This window comes from Cricetulus griseus (assembly GCF_003668045.3).
Source record: "Cricetulus griseus strain 17A/GY chromosome 1 unlocalized genomic scaffold, alternate assembly CriGri-PICRH-1.0 chr1_0, whole genome shotgun sequence".
Classification (NCBI taxonomy): Eukaryota; Metazoa; Chordata; class Mammalia; order Rodentia; family Cricetidae; genus Cricetulus; species Cricetulus griseus.
The window spans coordinates 50575561-50590586 of NW_023276806.1; the positions used below are offsets into that span (position 1 = coordinate 50575561).

The 15026-nt window shown below is 35.8% G+C and overlaps 1 protein-coding gene across 2 annotated transcripts in view; it reads left to right on the forward strand.

Moving 5' to 3' along the window:
• Cept1 (choline/ethanolamine phosphotransferase 1) overlaps positions 1-14654 on the forward strand; it is a 42269-nt gene extending 27615 nt beyond the window's left edge. For both annotated transcript variants that reach the window (XM_027395426.2, XM_027395427.2), the window contains exons 5-9: positions 4462-4546; positions 11812-11943; positions 12357-12515; positions 12969-13094; positions 13877-14654. In XM_027395426.2, coding sequence (XP_027251227.1) covers positions 4462-4546; positions 11812-11943; positions 12357-12515; positions 12969-13094; positions 13877-13996 — 622 coding nt within the window. In that variant the 3' untranslated portion in view covers positions 13997-14654. The remainder of the gene's footprint in view (positions 1-4461; positions 4547-11811; positions 11944-12356; positions 12516-12968; positions 13095-13876) is intronic.
• Positions 14655-15026: the final 372 nt, after the last annotated feature.

Here is a 15026-nt window from a genome sequence, read left to right on the forward strand (position 1 = left end):
CTTATTTTAAAAACAGATTTGTTTATATAAGTAGTGTTTGAATTAAAAATACTTGGAGATATCGTTGAGCTGTCTGGTTAACATTATTTAGTATTAATGAAAGCTTGTCATGCACCATTTGCCCCTTATCAAGGGTAGAAAGTAAAATATCTTGACTGATCTTCATTACAGTCTCCTAACACTGCACCTCACACATAACATTTGACATTCATGTCCATTTACAAATAAAACTGTAGTTAATAATAATGCTAATCATTAAATATGATTCTGGGTCCTTCAAATTGATGATTTTTAAGGGAAAAGCTTCCTTGATGTTTTTATTTTAACATAAGCTCAGAAGTTAGAGAAGTCAGATTATACAAACCAGAAAAGTTTTTTGTTTGTTTTTCTAGTGTGAATTTCTCCCTACTACATATTCTGTGTTAACCATGCTGATAGTAAGCCCAAGTTACAAAACAGTTGTATTTACTATTTATGATATAATAGAAGTAGTTAACTTACGAATTAGGTGCTAGTGTTCTCTTTCGAGTGCTTATGATGCGTGTAAAAGAAAAAAACAAGATTGTTTTCTCATCTTAGAGGGGAAGCCATGTTAAGTTCTGGGAAAAGATGATGAGTATGGTTATCAGCTCTCATGGATCCCTTTGTATCCTTCATTACAAATTGAATTAGAATTCAAACCAAGTGCATTTGTGCATTTACTATCTCTCTGAAAGATGAGAATAAAATGAAATTTGGCAATAGTCATAGGCGAAGGTATAACTGATTGGTGGGGAGCTTGTCTGCCCTGTATTAGACCCTGGATTTATTCCTAGCACTGTAATAAAAGAAGTCAGAAAATTTCCTCATAGTTAGCAAACATACATACGTTGGGGTTATTATACTCTTTTATTACTTTTAAAGGCCATTTTCTACCCCTGATGCAATACCTGCCCTGATAGAAAATTTTCTAAACTGCCAACCTGTTCTGTTCCAAGGTTCCTGTAAGCTAAAGAATTGGTTGTTTCCTTCTTAAGAGGTTAAAATGACACATATTTATTCAAGGACATTTTGTTTTCTTTATACCAGGGTCTGACTATGTATCCCAGACTGGCCTTGAACTTAAAATTCTCATGCTCAGGCCTACAGATACTGGAATAACAGGCCACTGCCACCATGCCTGATTTATTCTCCTTGCATCTTAGTATCTCACTATAACCTTAGAATAGTGCTGGTAGAAACTGTTTGCTGAGATTGGAGAGCTGGCTTAGCAGTTGAGAGCACTGGCTGCTCTTCCAGATGACCCTGGTTCAATTCCCAGCACCTACTTTGCAGCTCATGGCTGTCTGTAACTCATTTCAGGGGATCCAGCACTCTGTTCTAGCCTCTGCAGGAACACACGTAGTGCACAAACATACATGCAGGCAAAACACCCACACATATAAAATAATGACAAAATATTAAAGAAATGATTGGTCCACAGGGCTTAGTGTGTACACTGAACCCGAGTTTTACCTTGGTGCTGCCACCCCCATAGTCACGCCATGTAAAGACTACAAAACATATATAGCTCCCCACCCCTATCAAGTAGAAGTGGTACATTGTTTTAAATCAATACCAATAAAGTATTAGTTGTAATAAAGTATTAATAACGATTTTAAAACACCTTCCAAGAGTAAAGAAACTTTCATTTTCTCCCTCTGAAGCTTTAGGCTGTAGAAAACTAATGTTACAGGAAAGAAATTTGTTTTGAATTTTTTTTATAGTTCTTTGTTTTGGGTGCTCTTATGCTACAGATCTCTACAGGGATTTTGTTGTTCCTCAAGGGATGGTTATTGTCCTTGCTTTTTTATTTCCCTCTTGTTTTTTGAAGACAGTCATTGAAATGAGGACCATTAGTAGCTTTTGTTCTCCTTTCTAAAGTAATAATGAAAATAAATTAAGTGAGCTGGAGAAGTGGCTTAGTAGTTAAGAGTACTTGCTACTCAATCATGAAGATGGGTTTGGATCTCAGCACCCATGTACCAAGTCAGATAAAGGCCTGTGATTCCATATCTAACAGAATCTGAATTCCTCTTGTGACCTCTGCACATATTTGTGTGCAGGTGTGCATACATTTCCCAATCACAGAGAGAAATACAAGCAAATAAAACAAATCTTTTAAAGAAAGAAAAGTGATTACAAAAATCTCAGATTGCTACCTATACAAATACCTTTTCTAGACAGTGGTCTTTCCTGCAGAATTAAAATACTAAAATGAGGCCCCTCCTACTAAGTGTCAGTGTAAACTGAGCCCACACTGAGAGAGATTTCCTGGGCAGGTGACATATAATAGACTGTCACGAAACTGGGTGTCTCCTAAACACCATCATTAACTGTCAATTTATTACTGACCATTTCTTCTGCCTCCTTCTTTTAGTTCACAAACCTTTGGATTTGCACTGGATTGTGTTTAATTCTTCCAGGAGCCATGATAGGCAGTTCTCATGAAGGGAGTTTAGATATTTGTTTCAAATCCAGTAAGCCAATAGGAAAAAAATACATCTAACTACCTACCAACTGCTAAGTTTTTCTTGGCCCTCTCTCCCACATAGAGTGATAATATCTGAATAGTTTAGAAAATCTTCCAAAACTTTTCTTAGAAACCCTACTATGAGACTATAAAGATCTTTTCATGCTTCCTTTTCTCTCTTAGACTCATCCATAGTTCAAAGATTAATTGTGTGAGGTTTCTCCATTTTAATTTTGTAATTCTATACTTCTGGCCCCTCCCCTACCAAAAGACTACTTCATATGTCCAGCAAAATGTTGTAAGATGTCTACCCTCCACTCAAGACAGAGTCGATCAGCTTTGACAAACCTACTTGCTTAGTCTCCTGAGTCTACTACTGAGTGTAATTCCCCTTATTGGCGTCACCACTCACCAGGTCAGCTCTACAGAGTCTTTTTAGCTTACTTCAGTCCATTTATTTTCAATAAATGTGTATATCAAAATAATTACATTACTGCTTGCAGCTAAATATGCATTCATTTAAAAACATTTATCCAGCAAATAAAGATCAATAGTTTTTATTTTGGAGAAACTGGTTTCAAGCCAATTTCTTCTGGGTGTAAGAGCTTACATATCCTAAGCTCATGTGAGTCTCCTGCCTTAAGTATCAGTTGTGGAAGTGAGGGCTCTATTCTGTAGCAACTGACAGTCCTTACTATTGATACTTGGCTTTTCTTAGATTTTTTATAGTTAATAAATTATCCACCTTAATGGAACAACTAACACCCTAAAAGAGTGTAGAGTGAAAAATCTCATCCTTACTTCCCAGCTGCCTAGCAGTTCCCACATTGTCCTCCCCAAATAGGTAATACTTTTCTTGGTTTCTAATGTATACATCCAGAAGTTTGTCGTGCAATTGCTGGTAAAAATGAAAGGGAAGCCCTTATTCTTTCCACAAAATATAGCCTATATTCTGCAACTTGTTTTCCACTTAACAGTAGATACTTTCCCACTTGAGTACTTAGGTCACTTCCGTGCCAAGTCAGAAAAGCTTCAAACTGTCCCATTATGTGGAACTTACTTAACCACTAATTCATTAAGGGATTAAAAAATTGCTCCCATACTAATTCTGTAACAAATAGCCCTGTTTTTGTTTTGTTTTTAAGTGTACCTGTAGAAAAAAATCTTTCCATTAGAGTGTTTGGATTCCATGATCTAAGAAGTGCTAACCTGCAGCAGGGATAGGCATTGCTCCTCAATCTTTTTGCTTGTGTTCTTTTTTTTTATTCCCTCAGACTTTTGGGCTTCTGATTGCTGTACTCCCCCTCCCTACCCTTTTCACTGTCTGTCTCTTCTTGACCATGAGGTCATTTTCAGTAATCAAAAAGCTAATACTCAGCTGCTTTCAATTATCTTTCCGGAATGTGAGGGTAGTTAGCCTGGAGAGAATAAGATTCTATTTAAGAATTCCTCAGTTTTCTGTTTCACACCTGTAGCACAGGAAGCATTAAATGAGTATGTCTAAGGGGCAATACACTTATTTCTTTCAAGCACCCAGTGATTTATTTTCTTTCACTTAAAGTTAACTTAAAGTTTCTTTCACTTAAACCATTTTGGTTGCTACTGCAGAGAGCTTACTTTAGGATTTCATATTATGTAGATATACAATGGAATTCTCTGCTTGATACTTAAATTTTAATACATACATATACTTTTTTCTTTTTGGTGAGAAAGGCTAAGCTATAGAAAATTTGCTTTGAAGAGGGGGGTTTTTATTGCTCTGAAATTTGTCAAATTGAATTTAAAAGGCTCTGGATTTTATGTGATTTTGTTCATAATAAATTTTTGACACCTCCTATTCCCCCTTTGCTCCATATTTGAAATTTTTCTTCTGTTGTGCATGATAGAGGAATGCTGCTTTGCTTGCAAGAAATTAACTTGAAATTGTGTTTTGAGTAATTCTGCTTTTTTGGCTTTTTGTACCTAATCAGAATTGATGTGACTGAAGTGCAAATCTTCATAATAATCATGCATTTGCTGGCAGTGATTGGAGGACCACCTTTTTGGCAATCTATGGTAATTTTGTTCACATTGTGTATCCTATGTAATGCATGTTATCTTCTGCTTGTGTTTCTAATATAGGACAATCAAGTTAAAGGGTAATGGTAAAGTTATTTTACTTTTTTCTGAAAGTGAAAGTTACAGCAAACAGTAGCAAGTTTCTTGTTAGAGCACAGGAATTGTATTCTTTGGAGTTCTGTGTACATTGTGTGTTTTGAAAATCTAAGTCCTTATTGTCAACCCATTTTACTTTCAAGGGAACAACAGGTAATGTGACAAGTAAGTTAAATAGTGATGCAATTAATTTTTTTTCTTTTTTCTGTACTATATGACTTTACTAGGTCTTCTGTCATATGCTTAATGCTGAATAACAAGTTTAGGATTTGAGATTGTAAATTAACTCTGGCACATAAAAAACAAAAACAGTATAAGTGGTGCTGAATTATGTCAGTGCTGTGGGGTTATTTTAAACTCCGTTGACTTTTTTTTACTGCCCTGAAACATACTATAAACCCCAACCTCCTACCCACCATGAGCCAGTGTAGTTTGTTCCTCTACAGAATGGGGGTAATCAGCAGTCATCACACAAACAAGTTACTATGTGCAAGCACTTCGTGTCAGATAAGAAGCCCTCCATGAAAACTGGAGCTCCTCATGTGATTGCTTCCTGTTCTGTTTTGCTTTGCTTTGTTTTGTTTTGGGAGATGTATCAGGCTGCCCTTAAAGATATTATCCTTGTGCCTTAGTCTCCCACATGTTGGCATTAAGAACGCTGTCACTTCACACTTTGCTCGAGTATTGCTCAAGTTTGGTCAGGGTAGTTAGAACTCCCTAGGTATCAGTTATCGGCTGGTCACCACCATCCGTTCGGTAGTTATTTCATGTGACTGTACTAAAGAAACTCTTAGTCAAAATAACTATAATTCTTAAAAGTCAGATTAATTTTAAAATACGAGAAATTAACTGATTCAGACTTTCCCCTTATTCACTTTCTAATGGTAAATTAGGTACTTCCCTGTGTATTTATTGCCAAAATTAATTGGTTTTTGTTCAGGGGATAGACTTACAAAGAAAGAAGAAATAAAGGAACAAAAATAATTTTCTGTTAACCAGGAAAATTCTGAATCCATTCCTTCAGTGCACAATTGTGAACTGTGTCATTGTGAACACCTATTAGTTTTTGTGACTGGAGTATAGAGATAATTTTATTTCCTTTGTTCTCTAAAAGATGAGCTGTCTTTGTTCAGGCTTTAAAAAAAAAAGTTTAGCCTTGTTCTTTACATAAAATTTTCCCTCCAAAGTACTGGTTTTTGGTTATCTTAAACATATATACATATAAAATGCCTAAGGTTTTTTTTTTAAAGTATTTTAATATCCATAATTCTGGCTTGGTGTTTTGAAAATAATTGTAACACCTGGTTTATAGAACTAGTCCTTAAAATAGGACTACATTACATATACATATATTTTAAGTACATATACCCGTATTTTAATACATATAATACATATATCCGTATTTTATTTCTTAGGGCATATCTGGCAGTAAATTGATTCAGACATACTTTTACCTTTCTCAGTAGAATTTGTACAAGTAATCTGTGTAAGCAAACTTTTAAAAGGTCAAATAATCCTAGTCCTTGGGAAGTAAAGGCAGTTGGAGCAGAAGTTGAAAGTCGCCCTCAGCTAGACAGTGAACCTTGTCAGCCTGAGTTGCTTAGCACATCCTCATAATAGCAACAAAAAGTTAGTGATCCTTGTAATAAGATCCTTGTAAATAAGATAATATAGTCATGTTTTTATCATGCCAGTAAGTGGCTTTTTCTTATTCTTATTACCATCTTTTTGATTATTTAAGGCAAGTTCTTAACTATTTCTGTAGCTCAGGTTTATGATCCCCTTGCCTCCATCTCCCAAATGGAATTAGATCAGCCCACCACCATGCCTGGTTTTATCAAGACATTGTCTAAACTATTTGTGAAACTGACTTAGTATATTTTGAAATTGAATTCCTAAACCGAGCAGTCCAAATTCAGAATTAATATGGCTACCATGATTAGAATGTGTCAGGAAAGCAGATCCCTGCCTTTGACCTGTTATCCTCTATATATTGTGATATCGTTAAACTAAAAGGAAGGCTTACCTGACCTTTTTCGATCACAATGGAGATTTAGTGAAATTATCTGTGGTGTTGATCTCAGATTGCTATGCAGGTTACTCTTCCTTATCCTAAAAGCTTGGGATCTGAAATGTTTCAAACTCAGGTCATTTTGGATTTCGCAATATTTATCACCACATACTTGTTCCTCATCTGAAATCAGAAATGCTCCAAAGTCTGAATTTGAGAATTAAGTTTTGAATTTTGCAGCATTTTCCCATTTTAGCATTAGACTTGTCCACTTCATTTTTCTTTTCACTTGGCTCATGAGTTTACTGTATAAATATATATATACATATATACATATGTATATACATACACATACATATATATTTTAGTTGCAATGTATTTGGGTTCAGAAACTGTGATTGCATTAGTGATACCATCATTTATGCCAAAATGAAGAAAAGATATTTATTTAGGGCTCACATAGGGAATTTGCATTCTTTTTAAAACCTCAAGCTGTAAAATTGCCTTTATCTTCCAAATCTTTGTTAAATTATAAGATTTTTATCATAAATTTAGCAATCACATTTATAGTAAAAGAATACAAACACAAACATTGTAAATGTCTTCACAAGTTTGATTCCAGAAGGTCAGCTATTTTCCAAAGGTGAGTTATTGACAGCTACTGCATTTGAGTTACCCATTCTTTGCCATATTTTTCCCCCAAGAGATGAATTTAAGGTTATAATTGATATTATTGCTATTTCCTGGGGTTTGTTTGTTGGGAAAGTTTTTTGGTTTTTTGGTTTGTTTTGTTTTTCCCCCTCTACTCTTTTGGCTCTTTGGGGCACCTGTGACCCAGCTCCCAAATAAATCACACATAGGAAACTTACTCTTTCTTATGAATGCCTGGCCTTAGCTTAGCTTGTTTCTAGCCAGCTTTTCTTAACTTAAATTATCCCATTTACCTTTTGCCTCTGGGTTTTTTACCTTTCTCTATTTTTGTATACCTTTAATTACTTCTTACTCTTTAGCTTGCTGTGTAGCTGAGTGGCTGGCCCCTGATGTCCTTCTCCTTTCTTTTCTCATTCCTTCTTCCCTGATCCTGTCTTCCCAGATTTCTCCTCATATTTATTCTGTCTCTGCCTGACAACCCTGCCTGACCTTTCTTCTGCCTTGGTATTGGCTGTTCAGCTCTTTATTATACTGATCAGGTGTTTTAGACAGGCAAAGTAACACAACTTCACAGTTAAATAAATGCAACACATCTTTGCATCATTAAGCTAATGTTCCACAGCATAAACAAATGTAACACATCTTTCAGTAATATAGGAATACTTTTATTCACAAAAGTTAATACATTTCCAGAAACAAGAAGTACATTTTTGTGCATTGCTTCTTCCTAAAATGTATTGTTCTTGGGACTCCCTTAGAAAGCAGTGGAAGTATGAATATGTAAATAAATTAATTGTGCAGTACACTTGTAGTTATTTACATTTGTTTTTTTGTTTGTTTGTTTGTTTTGTTTTGTTTTGTTGGGGGTGGGTAGGGTGGTGGGGGGTTTTTTGTTGGTGGTGGTGGTTGATTGTTTTTTCCAGACAGGGTTTCTCTGTGTAACAGAGTCCTGGACTCACTTTGTTGACAAGGCTGCCCACAGCCTCACAGAGATCCACCAGCCTCTGCCTCCCAAGTGCTGGGAATTAAAGGCAAGTGCTACCATGCCTGGCCTACATTTGATTCTTTTAAGTGCAGTCATTGATTAAATATTTCTTATATCTTTTAGAATTCAACTAAAGCAAATATGCTACTACAGCTGAATTGTTTGGGGCTATTTGACGGATTGAATATTTTATGTAGTGTCATGTATTTGTCTTTCTTTTTCAGTGCTGGGGATTAAGTTCTGTAGGCTTAGTAGATAGGCGCTATCGCTGAGCTACATCCCCAACCATTGAGCTGGAAGACTTTTAAAAGAAAATGCTCTTAAATAATTTGGATTTTCCTTAAAATCTTATTGGATGCTGTAACTATGTTAACTTTTTTTAGTGTTTTCATGGAATTCACTTAAAATAATTTGCATGAAGCTGGAGAAATAGCTTAGTTAAGAACATGTGCTGCTCTTGTAGAGGACCCAAATTCAATTCCCAGCACCACAGCAGGTGGCTGATAACCGCCTACAATTCCGGCTTCAGGGAATCTAACATCCTCTTATGGCCCCCACAGGCACTAAATTCACATGTACAGATACACATAATACACATTATTAAAGTAAATATATAAATAAAAGTCTTTACTATGATTTACAAATAAGTATTTCCATGCTCTTTGTAATAAAATATCTAATCTTTATTTTGTATCTCCACAAAACCTGTTAAATCATTATGTATCTTCAAAATCTAACCAAAACATATGCATTGTGTCTGGTAGAAGTGCTGAGGATTTAAAACTTTTTTCACTCTTAACCTTTTAAAAATCAGTTGTAGTACATTGATATTATTTAGGTACATACATTTCCTGTCACAAAGCCAGGTCTTTTTTCCCCTGACTATAGAAAAGACATCAGAACTTAAGGGAATTCTTCATCTACCCAAGTTTGGAAGACTACTGAAATTGTAGGCAAGTTTGAGATAAAGGTGTTTTCAGACAACACCTTAGCCATTTCTATATAGTAAATGCAGTCTGAGTAGCAATAATGATGAGTGAGATTATAGTAGGAAAAAAGTATTAGAAAGACAAAATGTTCACACCTTTCTTGATGTTGAGTGTGGTGTAAACGTAGTAAAAAACAAAGTGGGTTTTTGTTGTTAGTTTTGTAAATTGTTTGTTGGTGCCAGTTTGTAAAGTTAGCACCTGTAAGAATTCCTTGTACTTAGCCTCACATTTTCCTGTACTTACTACCTTTCCATTATAAGATGGAAGGACGATCTGTGTATTCTCACAAGACAGGAATTTGGTACACACAGGGAAAGGAACAAGATCTGAGTCTTTATTTTGAAATACATACTGATCATCTATGGTAACAGGGCCCCAAAGAGAATACAGAATTAATTCAGGGGCGAGACAGATGGCTCAGGTAGTAGGGACACTTGCCACTGAAGCCTGATGACCTAGTTCAAATGCTGGGATCCACATGATAGGAAGAGAACAACTTTAACAAGTTATCCTTTGATTTCCAATGGCCCCTACCTCCCCCAATAAATATTCATGGTTTTAAAAATCAATTCAAATGAAACCCTACACTTTAACTTGCATTCTGAAAGATACAGCTAACATGAAAGAATTGATGAGAGCCCTGAGATGTTTAGCATACTTTGATCCAGAGTTGCTGGCTTACTTTCCGACCCAAGCCTTGTATTTAGTATTTGTGTTTATTCTTTCTTCCAAAGGGCAAAAATTTCATGTTACTAAAGCATTTTCTCCAAATTATAAATACAAGTAATAATGCTTGATTAGGTTGATTGTGCCACAGGTGACTGTTGTATACAGTTGTCTCTTTTGGGTTACTGATACCCTGGTTATACCATGAGTACCCCTGTTGCCAGAAACACGCATTGTCTCTGTAGAGGGAGACATGGAGGGAAAGGCAGGAGACTGGAAAGTGGAAAAGGAACCGACTGTTGAATTCCAGCCAGGTGCATTACATTTAGATAGTAATAACCCAGAACAGAATAATCCACAGTAATTCAAAGCCTCACTATTATTTATTATCTCCTCTCTTGAAAAGCTTGAACTTGAGCTACAGGGTAGGAAACTAGGCAAGGAAGAGGACAGTTTGGGGTGCTGTACAAATTTCTGAACTTCAAGTGGAGATATTTCATTTAGAAGATTAAATCCTGCTTAGTGTAACTTGAGATTCAAATAGTTGGTTCCATTTTCTTTTTAGAGCTGCAGATTTGCAAGAGGTAGTAGAGTTGTATAAACAAAGTAAGTTCTGAGAGTTTGGAAGAAATGGAATATCCAGATATTTTGAATTTGTCTTGCCAAAAAGAGTTTTATATTACAAAGAGAAATGTCTTATATCCTACTTGATTTTAAAACATAGGCACATAAGTCTTGAGTAGTGTAAATGACCCGGTTTAAAATATTTTCATTGTGAGACCTCATTATCTTTCAAAGCCTGTGGACTTTTATAACCTTGTTCCTATAATTACTTAGTATATCATAATTCATCTTACCTTTGGGCAAACTTTGAAACCAGACAAGGAAAAGAATGGATATATAAAAGAAGAAACTCTTTGGTGACCTCAAACATTTAGTATCAATCCAAACAACCCCTCACCTTACTTTAGGTAAATCACATTTTTAGTGTACATTCATAGCAATATGTTATTTGCTACAAAGTAAGCTTTTACAGTTGGGGTATAGTTGTAGAATGGCACCAGTTTAGATCTACTTCACTTTTTTTTCTTTTTTTTTTTTTTTTTTTTTTTTTTTTTTTTTTTTTTTTTTTTTTTTGTGTAAATGTCAGTTGCCCTCAGCTTTCACTAGCTGGTTGTTTCCCAACACTTCAGAGTTTGGAATTCTTAAACATAGAACTTTTCTCTTTTCTAATATACTATGCTGATTTCAAAATTAATTTGCAAGTATCTTTATTATTTATGCTCTATTCTGCTTAGCAACCAGGAAGCTACTACATATTTAGAGGTAGAATTTACAAAGTACAACAAGAAATGTATAGGCACCCCCTTTTATTTGGAAAAAAAAAAAAAACTTAGATACATTCACTGAGCTTATGATGCAAATTAGCAGCATTGTATATTTTTATGACTATTGTTGGACTCCAATTTCTCTTTTAAGATTTATTTTATGCATGAGTGCTCTTTCTGCATGTGTGTCTGTACACCACAAGAGGGCATCAGATGATTGTGATAATAAATGGTTGTGAGCCACCTCATAGGTGCTGGGAACTGAACTCAGGACCTCTGGAAGAGCAGTCAATGCTGTTAACCTTGGAGCCATGTATCCATCCCATACACTGGACTTTAATGTTAGAAGTGAGTCTCATCTTTTGAGACTCACTTGTTTTATTGTTTATAATTTGAGGAGAGGGAAATTTCCATTACATTAGTATTAACTATAAGGAATGGAGAGTTTTTTGAGGGTATAAATAAATATTTGTTGTACTATTTTCATTTTTGAATGTGTATATATTTTAATTGTCCTTTCTCTCTACCCATTAAAGATTCCAGTGCTGAATATTCAAATGAAAATTTTTCCTGCACTTTGTACTGTGGCAGGGACCATATTTTCCTGTACAAATTACTTCCGTGTAATCTTCACAGGTGGTGTTGGCAAAAATGGATCTACCATAGCAGTGAGTATACTTAAAGAGTTCCAGAAATTTGCAAACTAAGACTTGTTCTTACCAATATTTTTTCATTTAAATAAGACATAAAAATCATTTGTCAACTTAGAGTTTCTATTAAGCCTTAAAAATATATACTCACACATACTTTTGTGTGCTGATAATTGTTCATGTATATGGGCACAGCACACATATTTTTGGAAACTGTGACAGGCTATGTGAAAGTAAGTGACACCTGCCAAGGACAGTCTGTTTGTGCTTTACCAGTTCATGAAGCTGCTTCTCACTAGTCTGGAGTCCAGCTTATTGCAGTTGTTAACTGGCAGCCACTGTGAGGTTCTAGGACGTTTGGGTTCTAGTGTTTCTGGTAGGTCCATGTAGCATCTGACAGCATTAAATGGTCTTAACTCTGCTCTGTACAGGGAACAAGTGTCCTTTCTCCTTTCCTCCACATTGGATCAGTGATCACATTAGCTGTTATGATCTACAAGAAGTCAGCTGTTCAGCTGTTTGAAAAGCATCCATGTCTTTATATACTGACATTTGGTTTTGTGTCGGCTAAAATCACCAATAAGCTTGTGGTAAGCACCTCAGTTTTTACTGTTATAATGTTCATCTTATTTTGGTTTTGTGGACCTGGATTTCTCTCTGTGACTTCCTAGGTAGTCTGAGAGTTTGCAATATAAATTTCTTTACATCAATAGAAGAGCTGTTTTTTACTCTTCTGACACTGCATTTTGAGTTTGCCTGAAGTTCTTTGAAGCTGTACATCCTTTCACTACCTTATTCGTGCTTCCGTATCATCCTAGACACCCATTGAAACCCTTTGTACAAAAGTGTTTTCTACGAGTATAGTTGGCATGACTGTTCTCATGCAGTTTTACCATTGTTGGAATTTTTTTTAGTTTTGCAAACTCAACAGATATTGCTAAGTTATTCTTGAAACTTCATATGTGAGCATTATACTGATTTATTATATTGCACACAATTCTAAAATGAAAGTGCCTATTTCATTGATTTTGTTCTACTCTCAGGTTGCACACATGACGAAAAGTGAAATGCATCTGCATGACACAGCATTCATAGGTCCAGCACTTTTGTTTCTGGACCAGTATTTTAACAGCTTCGTTGACGAATATATTGTACTTTGGATTGCCCTGGTAGGTATTGTACTGCCTTATTTTGTGGTCTGTAAGTTCCTTGTTTTCTTGTTTGAGTGAGCCGGTCCGAAGATCCTAGAATGGTAATGATGACTAGGACTGCCAGAAACCCACATTTGTAATGTGTTGAGAGTTCTTTATGACTTCAGTGTGTTAGTCTTACTATTCCTACCTATGTTAGGACTCAAAAATTCCAAATTTCTGATTGTGTGTGTAGCAGAAGTTCAGGCTATATTCAGCCGTAGCCACCAATTTATAAATTGTCTGTGCCTGCTGTCATTCTATACTGGCAGAGTTGAGCAATTGTGACAGAGAATGCAACTCAGAAAGCTTGAAATGTTGTGCTGAATTTATAGCTTAGTGGTCAAGTGCTTGCCTACCATGCATGAAGCCTTGTGGTTGATAGCCGGCACTTTGTTTAAAAAGTCAGGCCTGATAGCAATGCCTGTGTGCACTGTACTTGGAAACTGGAAGCCAGGATCAGAAGTTGATCTTCCTCAACTACATACTGAGTTTGAGGCTCACCTAGGTTGCAGGAGCCTCTGTCTCAAGAAATAAAATAAATAGTAAAGAGCTTGACATATTTACTGTATCTCTAAGGAAAGATTTGTTAATCCTTAACTATAAAAAACACCAGGAGACAACTGTTATTTTAACTGTGTGAATTTGAAGGTGAATTTGAAGAGAAGAAAGTCAGAAGCCATCCTTCTGTCCTCTCAGGAAGCTTAGGGAGGCCTGTGCACATGCTGAGAATCTAATCAAATATCTCTTCTGTTTTTTAGGTCTTCTCTTTCTTTGATTTGATTCGTTACTGTGTCAGTGTTTGCAATCAGATTGCCTCTCACCTGCATATACATGTCTTCAGGATTAAAGCCTCTGCAGCTCACACTAATCATCACTAATGATGTGGCTGGGCTTCTGTTATGCTCATGTTTTCTGCAGGAAAGAATCCAAACATGTTAAGGAGAATGGGGGTGGATAAGAACAAATGTAATTTATAATAATCAATGTTACATAACTTTCATTCTTTGTCACTGGTAACACTCCCTAACTGTCCTGTTGAGAGAATGGGAATTTCAGGTCCCATCCTGTAAACTGAACATGTTGTCAAACAGGGTTTGGCTCCAGAAAGCATGCGGGGAAATGCTATGTGTTTGTGATTATCCTGAATTCAGACTACACTGTCAGAGGAGCGCATCCCCAGTGGTGGTGATTCTAATGTAAAATTTTTGCAGGCCAAAAGATGGTTGCTTTATAATTTTAACAAATCATCCATCATCTTTTTGTAACACCTTGTTTATTGTCTTCTCAGACTTTCTTTTGTAAGGAGCTCAGCTTGTGGCATATACATCCTACTAGCTTGTGAGGTGAGAGCAGTGATAAAGACCTTAAATTGGGATGGAAAGGTTTCCTGTCTGTACATTGTTGAGGAAGTGATTTTATTATTGATCAAGAAATGGTGTTTCTCGCGGGCTTGGGAAATCTTGCTAGCATGCAGATAATGTGGTAACTTTGTCAATCCATTTTATTTTTTTAAATAAATATATGATCTCAGAGCCAGCCTTTTTTTCTGAGTTTGATTTAGGGAAAAGGTAAACTCAATTTTAAATGTCAGTTTTTTTAATGGAAACAAATGTTTGTTGTTTAACAAGGAAATATGGTGAGCTGTGTTGTCAGAATACCCCTTTACCACTTAACTGTAGAAACTGTTCCATCTTTTTAAAAGGAGAAATGTTTTGTTCTTTTTCTCTCCTGTAGGTTCTTTATGTTGCAGTCATTCCTCCAGCATTTCAGTATTTGTCCACAGTAGGGTGGTGGTGGTGGTGGTAGTAGTAGTTTACTTTGCATTCACCTTTTTGGTATTTAGCCTAATGTTTGAATGTCCTCTGAGAGTCACATTTGTTTTCATTGTATCCAGATGTTCTCTTTCTT